At 32.5% G+C, this 15,574-nt stretch overlaps 3 protein-coding genes across 7 annotated transcripts; 2 read left to right on the top strand and 1 right to left on the bottom strand.

Annotated features, from left to right (window-relative positions):
- Positions 1 to 870: 870 nt before the first annotated feature.
- Positions 871 to 11,714, bottom strand: LOC114928299 (P2R1A-PPP2R2A-interacting phosphatase regulator 1). 2 transcript variants are annotated; one of them, XM_029299384.2, is made up of 6 exons: positions 11,068 to 11,714; positions 5,645 to 6,297; positions 4,304 to 4,367; positions 3,627 to 4,015; positions 3,294 to 3,437; positions 871 to 2,983 (listed from the first exon to the last, which is right to left on the bottom strand). In XM_029299384.2, exons 2-6 carry the CDS (start codon positions 5,755 to 5,757, stop codon positions 2,758 to 2,760), a joined length of 936 nt encoding a protein of 311 aa, XP_029155217.2. In that variant the 5' UTR covers positions 5,758 to 6,297; positions 11,068 to 11,714; the 3' UTR covers positions 871 to 2,757. The 2 variants fall into 2 exon arrangements, with proteins under 2 accessions (XP_029155217.2, XP_085335936.1); XM_085479810.1 differs by lacking the exon at positions 11,068 to 11,714 and adding an exon at positions 7,076 to 8,524.
- Positions 7,260 to 10,374, top strand: LOC114928297 (uncharacterized). 3 transcript variants are annotated; one of them, XM_085479798.1, is made up of 6 exons: positions 7,260 to 7,351; positions 7,919 to 8,206; positions 8,301 to 8,409; positions 8,638 to 8,979; positions 9,064 to 9,382; positions 9,464 to 10,374. In XM_085479798.1, exons 2-6 carry the CDS (start codon positions 7,938 to 7,940, stop codon positions 9,997 to 9,999), a joined length of 1,575 nt encoding a protein of 524 aa, XP_085335924.1. In that variant the 5' UTR covers positions 7,260 to 7,351; positions 7,919 to 7,937; the 3' UTR covers positions 10,000 to 10,374. The 3 variants fall into 3 exon arrangements, with proteins under 3 accessions (XP_085335924.1, XP_029155214.1, XP_085335927.1); XM_029299381.2 differs by lacking the exon at positions 7,260 to 7,351 and adding an exon at positions 7,368 to 7,828; XM_085479801.1 differs by lacking the exon at positions 7,260 to 7,351 and adding an exon at positions 7,368 to 7,834.
- Lamp1 (lysosome-associated membrane glycoprotein 1) lies at positions 11,116 to 15,349 on the top strand. Of its 2 annotated transcripts, none has more exons than XM_029299383.2 (5): positions 11,116 to 11,285; positions 12,458 to 12,837; positions 13,013 to 13,232; positions 13,304 to 13,495; positions 13,601 to 15,349. In XM_029299383.2, exons 1-5 carry the CDS (start codon positions 11,231 to 11,233, stop codon positions 13,738 to 13,740), a joined length of 987 nt encoding a protein of 328 aa, XP_029155216.1. In that variant the 5' UTR covers positions 11,116 to 11,230; the 3' UTR covers positions 13,741 to 15,349. The 2 variants fall into 2 exon arrangements, with proteins under 2 accessions (XP_029155216.1, XP_029155215.1); XM_029299382.2 differs by having other exon boundaries at positions 11,117 to 11,285; positions 12,455 to 12,837.
- Positions 15,350 to 15,574: the final 225 nt, after the last annotated feature.

Below are 15,574 nucleotides of genomic sequence, written 5' to 3'. Positions count from 1 at the left end.
TAGTTGAAAAATAAATCTTTAGCACAAAACAAAAAAAAATAGACTTTATATTTTAAACAATTTATTTCTTTTCTACAAAAGATTTTCATTTGCGAAAACCTGTGAAATTAGAAAACATAACGATGAGATTTTACATAAAAATGACAATGCCTGTACAATTAATAAATATTATTCATAATTTTTCATTTTCACAATTAAATATACAAATAATTTTTAAATATATTTCCAATTTTGTAGCATGTTCTAAAAAAATATTTAAACAATAAAAGATCATTGCTGTACATAAAATGTTAATATTATGTTAGGATGCTTTAAAACTTTTCTTTTGCATAAATATTACTGAAGATAGAAGTATAATCATGTGAATTTAAAATATGTATCAGAGAAAGATTTTTATATGTATGTGTGTATGTATATATATATATATATATATATTATATGTGTGTGTGTATGTGTGTGTGTGTGTGCGCGTTTTGTGTAAATTATTAGTTTCAGTCTTAGATGTATAGGAAGCATATGTGTTTTGGAAAATTCACTTTTTTGTTAGAGGTTTACACTACACAACTATCCTACATTGAATTATATACTAATCTTATGAAAAATCTATAAAAAAATCAGTATATGCACAAAGACGTTTTACATTCACACATTTCCCGATCATCTTCTATTAAAAATATGCATCCTACATAATGATCGTCTTATTTTGATATCCTTATCCTAAATAAGGATTCACGAAAATCTGAAAACCTGGTGTGTTAAAATCTTCAAAAGTTGACTGAAATATTTTATATTATATTAAAGCGTAAATCCAAATGCAGACTTTGAATAAAAATCTTGAACGCTATACTGCTTAAAATTATAAATAACATATAATCTATTATCAGTTTATTAACAGGCGGGAGGAAGTTCGAAATATACATCCTAAAACGCATACAAGATCTAAACAATACTTCCTGCGCATATTACTAATGTTTTCTGGCACAGTCAGATTCTCGTAGCATCATCAGTCAAGCTAACTCCTGAAATCTAACTTTATATAAATATATATAAACATAATCTCAAATTTTTATCTCTTTTTTCTCTCTATTTATATATATTTATACAAATATATATTCCAAAAGTAATGCCCCCGATCGAAATAGTATGGAATGCTCCGTTCGATCTAAAGATCATGCAATATATGTTGCCTTATAATTTCTGAGATTATTTGTATATATTTATATTTTGTCAGATATATATATATATATATATATATATATATATATATATATATGTATATAAAGACAAGAATTTGATTGATTTCATAAATCGATGTGAAATCACATATCTTGAAAACGAAAAAAGAAGAGCAATGGCTAAAGGGGGAGAGTACTAACTATAATATATAGTAAACTTAATACTTATGCTTTGGTTTTTAAGTAAAAAAAAAAAAACATTCTGCAAATCTATGTGGCATCATTATTTGTAAACAAAGCATGAAAGAGAAAAAGAGAAAGAGAATTATTCGTATATTATTCCGAGAAATCTAGAACACAAACGCCGCATTTATATTATTGTTATTATTTATAGTAGGATAAGATCATTATCTCATGAAATACAAGGATATTGCGTGTGTATGGGACTTGAATTTCACGTTTGATAGATCTTCAGATAAAGTGACAGACGGAAGCTAAGAAAAACGAGCGACATTCGCAGATTCTCTCTTGCATTTAAAATCAGATATTTATAACTTTAAAAAGATGTATCCTTGCAAGGTACATCTCTCTAAAAGGTTTAAAGAAATGATATAAAGAGATAAAGATATTCAAAAATCTTTCAAACTTGTTTCTCTTTATATTTTTACGTCATACGATCTTCATCGCCTTCAACGTATTACTTCAAAAGTTCCAAAACTTTCAAACTATATCGCAGTTTTTAACACAAAATGTATTTTTTTCAGAAAAATTGAAAATCAAGTCCCCGATATCAATAAAAATAATATAATAAGAAAAAGATTAAAAGCATCAACACCTGTAAACGATTAAATCATGTCTGTACAATATTATTAAATCGTGATTAAACGCGAGATGCAATTTTGATAGTCTATATAACAAATACAGTTTCAATTACAAAAATTACACTCATTGGACGTGTATCCAATAAGCTCATTGGATAGAAAATTATCCAATGTTTAAAACATGATTTATCAAACATTAAAAATAAATAACAAAAGATTAAAATAAGATTAAGTAGGATGGATAGAATAAAGAGTGGAAGAAAGAATGATAAAAGGGAGAAAGGAATTATCGCTACATACAGAATCATTGTATATCGATACTTAAGAAAAAAAGTGGGGAAAAAGAAACAAAGAATGAACCATTTTATAGTACGGACATGCTTCACTCCGGAATAAATCTAACAGAACGATACGATTACGATACGGGACACATAAAGTGTCTTCCCGTGGATATGTATAATTAGCATAATGAAGGGAGAACACTCTTGGCGTTTACGCTTACTCATACATCAAAGAAGAACGTATTAGAGGTGTCTATCCTCTAAAATACATCACACTTGCACTATAGTTCCAAGCGATCCATATCCCATTATGAGAACGCTGTCTTTTGTCATTTTCCTCAACGAAGATCGGAGAAGGATACACCGAGTTTTGGATTCAATATGCAGGACACAGATACCAAATTTCCTACATCAAAATGCCGAAAATAAGTGACACGTCGAATCTTAAGCTCTCACACGTCCGACGATGATATCTCGTGTTCATCTGTGATTGTCCTGATTGATTTGATCGACACGAATGTGATCAGTCGGTTTACTTTGATTACTCGCATCTAAGGAATCGCTGTCACTGTTTGGAGCAGCGCGAACCGGTGACGGACTGTCCACTGGCCGGAAGGAGAAACTAGGTGAATCCGCGCTCGATAATGATTCGGGTGTACCGACGGAACTGATAGTTCCTGGAAGTGGGCTAGACAGTGCATCTAACCTGCGAAAGATATTTAGTAAAGTTATTAATATTATAAAATTAATTAAATTAAAACCTTGCTAAATTAAATTCTTTTTTTCTTATATAACTTGTAATTCTTCAAAAGTTTAAAATATGTATAATATATAAAAATTTTTATATACATAATGTATAAAAATATTTTATATATACAAATTTTTATATCTATAATGTATATAAAAATATTTTATATATATAAATTTTATATACAATATATAAAAAAGTATAATTTACTAATCTTGTTATCATTTACATTAGGAAAAATATATAAAGGATTGATATAAAAGCGTACCTGGATGCAACCGATGTCAATAAACCGGAAGTACGTTTTGCAGGTGGTTGCAAATTATGATCCATCCCAGTCTCATCTAATTCAAACTTCCTTTTAACTGGCCCCAAGCAGCTTGGCCTTATTGCGATAGGACTTAAGCTGCGTCTATTATTTCATAAAATATTCATCAAAAATAATTCAAACATGAATAAAATGTACAAATTATAATAACTAACTTTTGTAATCATATAATTTATAAACTATAGATGAACTGTCTATAAATGAATGTGATATATGTATATAATCCTCTAATAATTTTAAATGATAATTTACAGTATAAAAAATATGATCTACCTTGTGGCAAAAGCTTTTCTCGTAGGACTAGGAGACAAATTGCTCTTCCAAATATGAATGCCAGGGGAGTAACACTGTCTTTGATTAAATCCTGATCTTGTGGGTGAAGGTGAAGAACACAACGGTGAGCCAGTAATGGACAGATTTAAACTTAGGGGATCTAACGGCCTCTTCGGTCGTTCCATTTTGTTAAGCTGCTGTGTAGGAGACTCTGAGTCTTTGAACGACAATCCTTCTGCTTCCAAAGTGAGATCCTCCCATGATTGCGATATTTGCATGGCACTATGAATTTCTTTCTCGTGTGCAGCTTCCCGGCCAGCAACGTCCACGCATTCTTCCTGTCTTAATTGACTCACACGTGGTGTCAATCTAGGAACATTACCAGGACTCTAAAAATAGAAAACAAAAGGATATAGAGATAAAAAGCCATATCAATTATTTATTGGAAAACTGAGGATTAACATTGTGAAATAAAGATTGTATATTTTATTATGGAACAGATTTTTCTCATTAATTAAAATGTCCATTTAATTAATTTTGTTTTATAAAATAGGACAAATAATTATACATTTATTGCAGTAACAAGAGAAATATAGATAATATCAGATAATTTTATTATTAAGATTATGTTAGAGACTAATAAAAAATAAGGGAGTATACAAGTAACATAATCTTACACTGGTGCTGAAGCGTCGTGAACGAGTAGAATTAGAAAATATATTGTAGCCCGACACAGCATCCCTGTAAATAGTAATATAAGAAATATTTAAAGATTATTTAGAGAATGCATATTTGCACAGAATTGTTGACATGATATATTATAAAAGATCTCACAGAATTATATGCAGACAAATGTTTGCAAATAAATAGAATTGAAATGTATTAATTTATCTCTCAAACATTGTATAAATTGTATATTTTAGTATAGAATATTTTTTAATATTTAAAATAATTACAAAATATTACCATTATAATAAAAAATATGTATATGATCAATCAAAATTAATATTGGACGCTAGTGATGAAAATAAACTTGGCAAAATTGATTTCGACGTAACTAGCAATTTTATTCAATACTTTCACGACGTTTCGACCATTTGGTTGTGGTCCTTATCAAGTGAGAATTCCATCAATTAAAATGAGATTAACACAACATAAAACCGATCTTATTTAAAATTAATAGTTAAAAGAGGAACACGTCCCATCGCTATGATGTTTCGTCAACGACTGAAACTCTTTTAACTATTAATTTTAAATAAGATCGGTTTTATGTTGCGTTAATCTCATTTTAATTGATGGAATTTTAACTTGATAAGGACCACAATCAAATGGTCGAAACGTCATGAAAGTATTAAATAAAATTGCTAGTTACATCAAAATCAATTTTGCCAAATATGCATATATTTTTCATTTTATAATTTCTCACATTTCTATTTCTAAAAACAGCTTTTAATATATTTAATTTTTAATAAAAGTGAATATAATGCGTGCTTATATATATTCTTATATCTTTATACAGTTCATATTTCTGTCTTTCAACTTTCCAATGGGTGGTATAATCTAATATTTTATATATATATATATATATGTATTAATATACATACATACACATATATATATATATATATATGTGTGTGTGTGTGTGTGTATGTATGTATATTAATACATATATGACACTACCTTATTACATGAACATGTATACAAAAAATTGCTCTCTCCTTTAACATTTTATGCAATGCTGTTACTTTTATAGATCGTTAAGCAGTTTGAGCGAGCAATATTTCAATTATTCACTCATAAAACCACAAGTAACTATCTCTACAGTAAAAATCATTATTGCAACTACAATTACACAGCACGTACTAGACTTTAAGACTGAATCTTAAAGAGTCAGCTGATTCTTGCTCGTTTATCATCCTGAATCAGGAGCAGCAATAAACTATGCTACGCTCAGGAGTGCAATCAGAATTTCTCCTCTTGGAAAACGAACAAGAGAGAACATTCGCAGGAGTACATACCTCGACGATGATGTAGACGGCGTGGTGACGGACATGGTCGCGCTGCTGATCTCGTTAATCATCGGCGCACTGCTAGATCGCTTCAGACTTATGATCGGACAGTCAACATCCATGATTGATGGGGCGGCGCGTCCCAAAAAACCTTTCGAAACGACGTGGTGCAACGTCCACGTGATGGAGGCACATAGAAGTGATCCCACGACGATATTCCGAGAGTATCCGACAGCTTCGTCTTCCTCTTCGTGGTCTTCGACTCCCGAAAGTCTTCGGGGATCACTCGTGGCTTCCTCGATTGCGGAAATACGCGATCCCCCGTTGAACACCGTACGTCGTCTTCGTCGGCTATCGTCGCTGGCATCGAAGTGTATCTTGTCTACTGGATCGAGGAATGCTGCCGAGTCTTCTTCAGGGTTTCTCTGCCACTCATTTTCCAGAAGACGATATGCGACAGTCGCGTATCCTGGGTAAGTTTGACGAGTGGGCTGAAAAAGTTGAAGGTTGAAGGAACTCGGAATCGGTTTGGGGGCGAGTCTCAAGTCTCGTCGCTGCTGTTGCTGCTGTCGATACTGTTGTAGGCTGGATGCTGGTGTATTTGTGCGAGGCACGTTCGGTGATCAGACATATTTTATCGATCACTCCTTCCCTTGTGGTTCCTACGCAAATATGCAAGGCAAGAGATCAAAAAGTACGAGGAATAATTAGAAGAGAGAATTAGCAGAATCAAATTTTTTCTCGAGGAAGAAGCCGAGAATGAAAATGAAGAAACGAGTGAATTTAGCGCGACTATACAATGTGCAGCTGTTTGTGATTGGTCTGTACTTTTACGTGTACAACTATAAAGTCTGAGAGGATATCCTAATCACGAACAACCGCTCGCTGAGCAATTTTTTGGATGTATCTATACATATATTGAAATTGAAAGGACGTGTTATTTATATGTGGTTTTTCCAAATGTATATTATATATATATATGTATGTTTGTCATTTTTCTTCTATTATTGGTTTCCTTTTGTTAGCTTTTATTCCGTGGACAAAACGCGAATATAGTATCGATACAGCCATATCTGATGTGAATACAGCACGAAAAGTTTCTAGAGAAATTTGCAAAATTGCATATAATAATATTTGAAAATATACGAGAGATGCAACGATTTTATATTTATTTTATATAAATATAATTGGTATATATATATATATATATTAAGTAAAAGTTTCTTTATCCTCATTGATCTTATATTAAAACCTTTAATGAATAATTATTAATAAATATTTTACAAATTCCCATGTTTGATTCCATATTTTTTATTCTTCTTATTTTGTCTGAACTTTTTTTTATATAATTATCAACTCTGCTACGACGCATTACAATGTATAAATTGCAATAATTTAATACATGTTTATTAATGCGTTACTAACTTTACATATACTTACGAACAATGACAAACCAAATATTAGGCACATAATTAATATTTTTATATCACTCTGTAGTAGTGTTCCAAAATAATCTTCCGGTGATTCTCATTAATTCAAAACCGAAGGAGTTCCGAAGAAAGTAAACAAACAAAATTCCTCCCCGTTCCGTTTCGAGAGCGCGATGATTTTTCTTTTCGAAAAATTGCCGTCCCGCGAGCGGAAGCCGTGCGGGAAAATCCGGATGTCGTCACACACTCGGCCTCACGAGCGTCAGAATGTCCCAACGTGATTGCGGTACGTAGCTTTCATTTTTTTTCGCTGCAATCTATCGCGTGATCGAGCGCGCCACAATAGATTCAATCTCGGAATCATTTCCGGGGCCGCCGAGGAAAGGAGAGACCTCCCGGTCGCCTGCTCGCCCGGGGCTCTCCTGTCGAGACTCGGTCTGTCTGTGTTCACGACGCGGCTTCTGTCACGCCAAACGTCAAAGAGACAGCGCGCGACCTAACCTTGTCTCCTCGTCTCGGACTCCCGGTGTACGATGCTATCGCTATTCGCGTCCGATTCGAATCCCGATCGAACGATGACAGATGTTGACAAGAACGACGATGACGTCGAGGATGTTACTTCTGCGATTCGCGCGTCAAATATCATGTTCACTCGTGTTAACCTCCTTTCTGGTTATGTGAATTTGAGCTTCAAATTTCACTCGTTAAAGAAATCCGCGATTTGAGTTGCAGTTTCTCTGGAAGAAACTGCGCGATGATGATGGTAAAGGTTGACGGAAGAGAGTCGTGAATTTTTGTTTCTTTAAAGGTCGACGTTTAGCTAATTTTCTTCTTTCATTTTTTTGTTACGCAGATTGATTGCTGGCCGTACAATGGATGTGAGTACTGGCAATAATGACGATGTGTCCTTCCGTTTGGGAGAAATGTTTGACAGTTACGAGGAGCTGGAACAAAAGCTGGATAGATTCTCAAAGCACAGTCTGGTACATTATTGGAGACGTGATAGTAGAACTGTGAGCGGAGCTCATATGAAGACTGCACGACCCATCAGCGAGAGATTAAAGTATTATTCTGTTAAATATGCTTGCATTTATGGTGGCCAGAAATTCCTTCCACGTGGTGCTGGCAGAAGACAATCTCAGTTAGTCTACAATCTCTTGAACACTATATATACAAGTATTAATATTTATCTATATAGTTTCAATATTTTGTTCTTATTGATACCTATTTTACAGGTCTATACGAACAAATTGTCCTGCTCATATTATGCTCAGGGCATCTAAAGATGGCACAAAGTTAGAAGTAACCAGTGTCAATAATGAACATAATCATGAAATCTCAGAGGTACATAGATTTTAACAATTTATTTCATTATCCTATGTGTATGGGAAACTGTAATATTTAAAGTAAAGTCGTTTTATGCAAAAATAAAACCAAAAATCTAAATTATATTTTTATACAAGATTTTATTTTTGATAAAAAATATTTAGGGAGACATGTGATTTTTGATGCTATTCAATGTTATATATATGTGTGTTAAATTTTTACATAAGAGTATTTTATTCAATATAGGAACTGTTTAAGAATCTTCCACAAGAAAGAAAGCTCTGTGGTGAAATCAGACAAGAAGTTCAAGACCTTCTACAATTGCATATTGATCGTAAGAGATTAAGGGAATATGTGCGATTGCGTACTAATAAGGTACTGCGATCCAAAGATCTATTCAACATAGCAGCAGCTAATAAACAGAAGAGAGACATCACACCAGAGCGAGCATATCAATTATATAAGAAGATTCATGACATTGAAAAGATGCAGAACAGAAATAGAAAGATATATCCTGAATCTGAGGATGAAATAGCACAAACTATAAAAAGAATGAAAAATGAACAGGAATCTGCCTGGGGTCAAGATGTAAGACATAACTATATTCACTTTACATTCATCTTTTTTGTATAAATAAAAATGTATAACTAAAAAAATGTGTTACTTCTTCAGGGATTATCAACAGAGTTAGAAGTGAGTGAAGGCAATGACGGTGAAGACTCTTATAGTGGTCAGTTGACGCAAGAAGAGGTAGTCGATGAAATCGATACAAAGAGCGAACTAATGAGAGTCGACAATGAAGGTGATATAATAGCGACTGACGGAGAAATAGTAGGCGAGTTGGTGATGGAGAATAGTGACCCATCAGTGATAGTCGAGTCTATCGTTAACGCGGATGGTTCCGTTTTCGTTGACGAAAGAGAATTCAATAGCTATTGCAACAATAATTTGTCGCACACGGTGGACGATAGCCAATCGCCGGAACCGCGTGGTAAATTGATATTTCCTTTATAATAATTCATTACACACGTAGAATGAAAATATGTATAAATCGTTAAACCTCGCATATTAGTTTTAGATATAGAAACCATTGCTTCGACTACCACTATCGAAAAAATCACAAAGGAAACGTCTGCTTCGCCTAATCACAAGTCGCAAGCTAGTTCTTTGACTCTGCAACAGTCGCCGAAGTCACCCAGCAGCTTCCATGAAGCTGACTCGAGAATTTGGATTATGAAGGAAGACGACCCTCCCATAGAAACGGAGCCAGAAAGCGGACCTGAGAGCGAGACGAATACAATGATCAAACCGATCTCTATGATGAAACCGGATATGGAGACACCTGAAGTAGGATTGTCCGATGAAGCAAGTCACCAGTTGCTTCAGGAACAACTGGCAGTATTGCGTGCTGAAAAGGGAAAGCTGTATCTTGAAACTGAAGTGTTGAAACTGAAGAAGGACAAGCTCAAGTTGCAAATCAATTGTTACTCAAACGAAATAAGGAAACAAGAAATGGAGAAGGAGAAGCTTAGACTTGAAATCAAGCTACTTCAGTCTAAAGTTATGGAAGACACTAACGATGTATCGCATTACATCTTTGTGCCTTAACTTCTCTGATTTTATCATAAAGTGATTGTAAATAATATTTTGCATTGCTTAAGAAGATATATACTTGCATGTGGGTATTACAGATCGCATGCTAATATATCTAGATATATGTTTATTGCTATAACAGAGTTTTATCTGTGAAATTATCAAAATGAATATTGCCATATTGGAAGCAATAAACGGATTTTGCTACTAAGTCTGATAATATTCTTCTTTATTGGATGTGTGATAATAATAGATATAACTACATACAAAATATATTACGAATTTTTATATGATATTTATGAATTAATTATAACTAAAACATATATTGATTTCTCACACATATAATTTTATTGTCTTGTAAATAAATGTTGATATTTTTATTTATCTTAATTTTAATGTGTGTACTATTCTTTAGAAATTTTGTTCATTATTGACATTGTGAATGATATGTGCAAAATATTATGCATATATTAAAGAATTGTCTTTAATTATTTTTGTAAAAAATCTAGATATATGTATGATCTTATTTTACGCATTTATATATATTCACAAAATAGTTTAATTTTAAATAATCAATTCTTTTAAAATGAGATAAAAAATAACTAATTATAGAAATAAATTATAAACGAACTATACACATTTCATAAAAAATTTCATCACAGTGAATCAGAAATTGTCGCATTGTCATTTACCTAACTATATTATAGCACAGAAATTTCAATCCATCTCATAAAGCTTATAGCTTACTACAAAATTATATTAAGGTAAGTTGAAGTTGACCGGCGTCTATATTTCAATGTGTATTTAAATCACGCGCGCATTTAAATTTTGATAAAAGCTTCTTTCTGTTTTGGCTGCGTGGGTTTCCTCAGAAAATAGTCCCATACACCATTAATTTAATTCGATAAAGGCGAATTGGAAACAGAAACTCGCAGAAAGAGATGTGTGTGTGCAAAGTGTTCGTATACATATTTATAAATTGAAGGAAAACTCATGCGAGACTGAGCAGTGATTTTATCGATAGTCGAAAAATCAGAGGGCTCTCATCTTCGAATTGAAAAAACCGCCATTATCCCCACTCACCGTATCAAGAGCTACAGCCGGGGCAGATGGCAGCAAGAACGTTTTTCTCGAGATCCTTGCGGCTCTCCTAGATGGACTTTTCATTTTCCTGGACCGCGCCGATTGTGTCTAACGTAAACGTGTCGTGGTAGTTTCTGACTCTGACTTCTCCGAACGTTTGACAATGATGCTGAGACAGTCCCTGCTGCTTTTGTTCTGGGCCGCGACGATTGTGTCAGGTAAACGAATCCGCGGTTTGCGACTTCAACGACGACGATCAATGACAGCTGGTGCTCGCAGAAAACGTTTACTACGTATACTTATTTATCAGCGAGTTATCATTAACGTTGTCATTGTCATCGTCGTCGTCATCGATCTTCCCAGGAGTCTTGATAATAAAAAAAGAGAAAGAGAAATGTCACTCTGCTCCAAAAATATTATTTCTATGTCGCAATAGCTGTATGACGGAGCGCGAAATTAATAATTACGCCTCCAAGTCCCGAGACGCCATGATGAGGCAGACGTATGTGTGTATTTATTCGGCTTTCTTGAACAAGGATATATATTTATATATTGTTACGAGGAATTTTTCTCGAGTGCAGCAGCACTCATTGTCGCGTCGCTGATTCAACACACGATGATTAATGCCTGTAACAAAAAGATCACTCGGCGTACGCGTGAGATGACATTGGAACTGCTTTTTCCGGGGGGGGGGGAGGGGGAGGGGGGAATTCTGGGGAGGAGGAAGCCAGATCGCGCCTGTATTATGTTACGAGATAAGGACTATCGCGTTTTTTACTATGAACAGAATTTATACTGCAGATTTAATCGACTACGGATGACGCCTCTCTTCTCATTAAAACTATCGTCGTGAATTCGAAATTATTTTAATTTGATAAATGTATACAATGATGTTTCCTGGACCGTAATATCCAAGTTTATCTTTCTTTTTTTTTCTTTTTTTTTTTTTAAGTTGAACTTTGCTCATCTTTATTTAGCACAGTTTTTTTTGTGTAGTTCATTTTCTTTTTATTCATCAACGAATATGCAATATGAATAACTTAAATGTAAAAAAGAAATTATGAAATATTTAAAATAACATAATATATATTTTGTGTATACACAGAATTTTAAATATTATCTACATTGTATTTTAATTTTGTATTGCCTTTGAAATTAAAAATAGAAAAAATTGAGAAATATCTTAATCTGAAAAATAGATTATTAATTATAAAACTGTTTTTAAGAATTACTTTCCTTATATTATTTTCTATTTTGAAAATTTTTACTTATATATGACCTTTAAAGCAGAGAATAGCTTGACGATACAGAAATGTAATTGTTATGTATGATTTTACAGCTGGCGATTTGAAGAATGTCAATAATATAAATGTTTTTATCAACTCAGCAGGCGACAATGTAGCTACAAATCTTTCATTGCCATTGGAAAGTCCTATACCTGCGACCAACAAAGATGCACTTGTGCCATTTGTTCCCTCTGAGTCAACAGCTAGCAATTCGACAACTATACCACCTACAAAAAAGGAATTTACACCACCTACAACACCTACATCTAAACCAACCACATCTAAACCAACTACATCTAAACCAACTACATCTAAACCAACAACACCTAGTACAACTGCTGTACCCACAACTCCAGTTGTGCCGACAACACCACTTCCACCCCCAAGTACTGGAAAATGGATAGTTCAGGAGAACAATACATATTGCATTATAGTCCAAATGGTTGCACAACTCAGTGTTTCTTATGTCGATGCCAAGAATAAGGTAAGCATAATAAATTTATACAATACATATGTATATAAAATAATTTTTATCAAAATTTGATGTAGATATGAGTGAAATTTTAATATCAATACTTATTAATCTCTTTAATAATGTATATTTAATGATAATGTAATCTATAAATATAATCAATATTATTTCTATATTATTTTTGCAGACAATCCACGAAATAGTGGATATACCCAATAACAGTAATTCGACAGGAAAATGTGGTAAATCTGAACAAACTCTGACATTATTATGGGGAACAAATAATTCTACACAAACTGCTTCAAATAATTTCACATTACATTTCGTGAAGAACGAGACAGAAAAACATTATTCTCTTCATCACTTGGAAATCTCTTTGATGGAAAAATCCTCTACTGATAAGTCAAGTACGTGCTCATCTAATGTAAATAATGTTGCACTTTGATCTCCTTTTCTAAGATTTTTTACGCTACTTCAGATAAAACAGTGATGACACTGATACACATGGCACCACAATTCGACACCGGATTGAGCAATTCTTACAGATGTGTAAAGGAACAGTCACTGAACTTAACTTTACAAGGTAAAAACGAAACTGTAGGGCAACTGAAAGTATCCAAATTGCAGTTCCAAGCTTTTAGAAATGACAACACCACTGTTTTTGGTTTAGGTGGGTATTATGGTTTTTTATCTCAATTTTCTGTTATATTTTCATAGTACTGGTCTACTAATTTGTGTATTTATTTATTTATTTTTTTTTTGTTTTGTTTTTCAGCCAAGGACTGTTCGTTCGACACACCTGACATCGTTCCTATAACAGTGGGTTGTGCATTAGCGGGTTTAGTAGTAGTCGTATTAATCGCATACCTTGTCGGCCGCAGACGAAGTCAATCTCGCGGTTATCTTAGTATGTAAGCCGAGTTCGTCAAATTTCTTTTTTTTTTCTTTTTTCTTTTTTTAAATGGTTAAACTCATTTTTTATGCGATTTTCCGTTAATGGAATTGATTGTCTTATTGAGAATTTATGTAGTTGTACTTTTGTGTTCTATAGCCAAGAGGGCTGTGACACAATTAAGAAAAGAAAAATTATAGTTTATACGTTTATAAAGTTATCTCGTCCACGTGCAGGGTTAAGGAGGCAATATAAAAAAAGTAAATAAAAATACGTTATCGATACGTATCGCAAAGCGATATTCGAGGATGGGTGATAATTTTGAAGTAACGTGCTCCGTTCCGATAAAAGGACGATATACTTCTATGATAAGAATGAATTATAATATAGATAAATCGTATGAGATCTGCATTATTATGCGCTGCTATTATACTTTTCACTAGCTGCGACAATTGTTTGATTTTCCATAAACATTTTATAACATGGAATGAGAATAAGAAGGAAGATTCGTTTTGATCGACACATATGACATTAAAACGTTCTGAATATTTGTGGATCTATAGCATCGCATAAAATTGTAACACTAAGTTTTTGTTTTTTTTTTTTCTTTAGGAATAATTATTTTCCTGATTCTTAATTTTATCATGATACGATATGCCTTTATACGTCGCCCTTTATACATCGATATTTCCGTGTTCCCGTTACGTTCGTACCCGAATTCTTTTTATTAAATGTATTGTAAAGTAATAGCAGTTGTTTATATAGCCCTAAGTATGTGTGTGTGAACGTATCAAGAATAGAATATGAAGGAGCACGAGCTTCACCAGTCGATGTTCAATGTTAAAGTTTGTGCTTCACTTAATTTGAAATAAACATAAATTGGACACTACAATTAATACAATCTTTTAAATGTAAAAAAGTCAGTAAGAATTTAAGGCTCTCACTGTGTCAAATACAAATTCAAATTAGAAAGAACCAGACGAATAGTAATGTGTCAATTTGGAAAAAAATAATTAGCTAACAGTTTAAATAGTATAAACTGTAATGTCAAAACGATAATTGAACTCATATATATATATATACATATTAAAATTTGTCTATACATATATATATATATATGTATAGACAAATTTTACAGAATTTTGATTTCTCAAATGAATATATATTCTATTTAACATAAATGATAGCCTTGAAAAGAAAATAATGTGCTACACTGCTTTATATCATACAGAAGCACTGATTTTAATGACAGATTTGATAGAAAATACTGTATTTTTACAGCTGTTGTTGCTTTTGAAAATTTTTAGCTAAAAAGATAATGGATATAAAGTCCAAAGGGAAGAGAAATTTGAGATGTATAAAAAGAAAAAAAAATATAATTTCAGAAATTTGGCGTGTGAAATGCACCGTGCTGCTTCATAAATGCTATATTATGACAAGACTGAATGATGATACTAAAGTGAAAGTAGAAAAAGAGGGCAAAAAGAGTTAAGTAAAATAAATAAACATGAAGCACTGTACATATAAAACAAAGTAGTAGTACTACTTTTGAATTATATAAGTACATATATTATATTGCGACTAGGCAAGATCGAAATTATCAATAAAATAAAATAGAATATTTCAAAAATACATTTTTATATATATTTTTGTGCATCCTCGAAATTCTTTTTTAATCGTCTCCATATTTTTCTTTTATCGAAATTGCATCTGAATAAACACAAGGGATTGACAATTTATTTGAAACAATTTTAGCAATATATGTATAAACTAATTGATTTATCCTATATATATATATATATATATATATATATATATATATATATATATATATATATATATATATATATATACGAC

The sequence above is a fragment of the Nylanderia fulva genome, unplaced genomic scaffold (assembly GCF_048542155.1).
Source record: "Nylanderia fulva isolate GAGA-0341 unplaced genomic scaffold, ASM4854215v1 Scaffold1, whole genome shotgun sequence".
Classification (NCBI taxonomy): domain Eukaryota; kingdom Metazoa; phylum Arthropoda; class Insecta; order Hymenoptera; family Formicidae; genus Nylanderia; species Nylanderia fulva.
Note: the sequence above shows the minus strand (reverse complement) of the source record. Positions and strands in the feature narration are given on the sequence as shown.

Coding starts and splice junctions, on each gene's coding strand:
- LOC114928299 (XM_029299384.2), bottom strand. CDS start 5,757: ATGGATGTTGACTGTCCGATCATAAGTCTGAAGCGATCTAGCAGTGCG. Junction 4,368..5,644: donor CCGTCTACATCATCGTCGAG/GTATGTACTCCT, acceptor TACTATTTACAG/GGATGCTGTGTCGGGCTACA. Junction 2,984..3,293: donor TTGACATCGGTTGCATCCAG/GTACGCTTTTAT, acceptor TATCTTTCGCAG/GTTAGATGCACTGTCTAGCC.
- LOC114928297 (XM_085479798.1), top strand. CDS start 7,938: ATGGATGTGAGTACTGGCAATAATGACGATGTGTCCTTCCGTTTGGGA. Junction 8,207..8,300: donor GCTGGCAGAAGACAATCTCA/GTTAGTCTACAA, acceptor CCTATTTTACAG/GTCTATACGAACAAATTGTC. Junction 8,980..9,063: donor AATCTGCCTGGGGTCAAGAT/GTAAGACATAAC, acceptor TTACTTCTTCAG/GGATTATCAACAGAGTTAGA.
- Lamp1 (XM_029299382.2), top strand. CDS start 11,231: ATGATGCTGAGACAGTCCCTGCTGCTTTTGTTCTGGGCCGCGACGATT. Junction 11,286..12,454: donor GGCCGCGACGATTGTGTCAG/GTAAACGAATCC, acceptor TTATCAACTCAG/CAGGCGACAATGTAGCTACA. Junction 13,496..13,600: donor CACCACTGTTTTTGGTTTAG/GTGGGTATTATG, acceptor TTTGTTTTTCAG/CCAAGGACTGTTCGTTCGAC.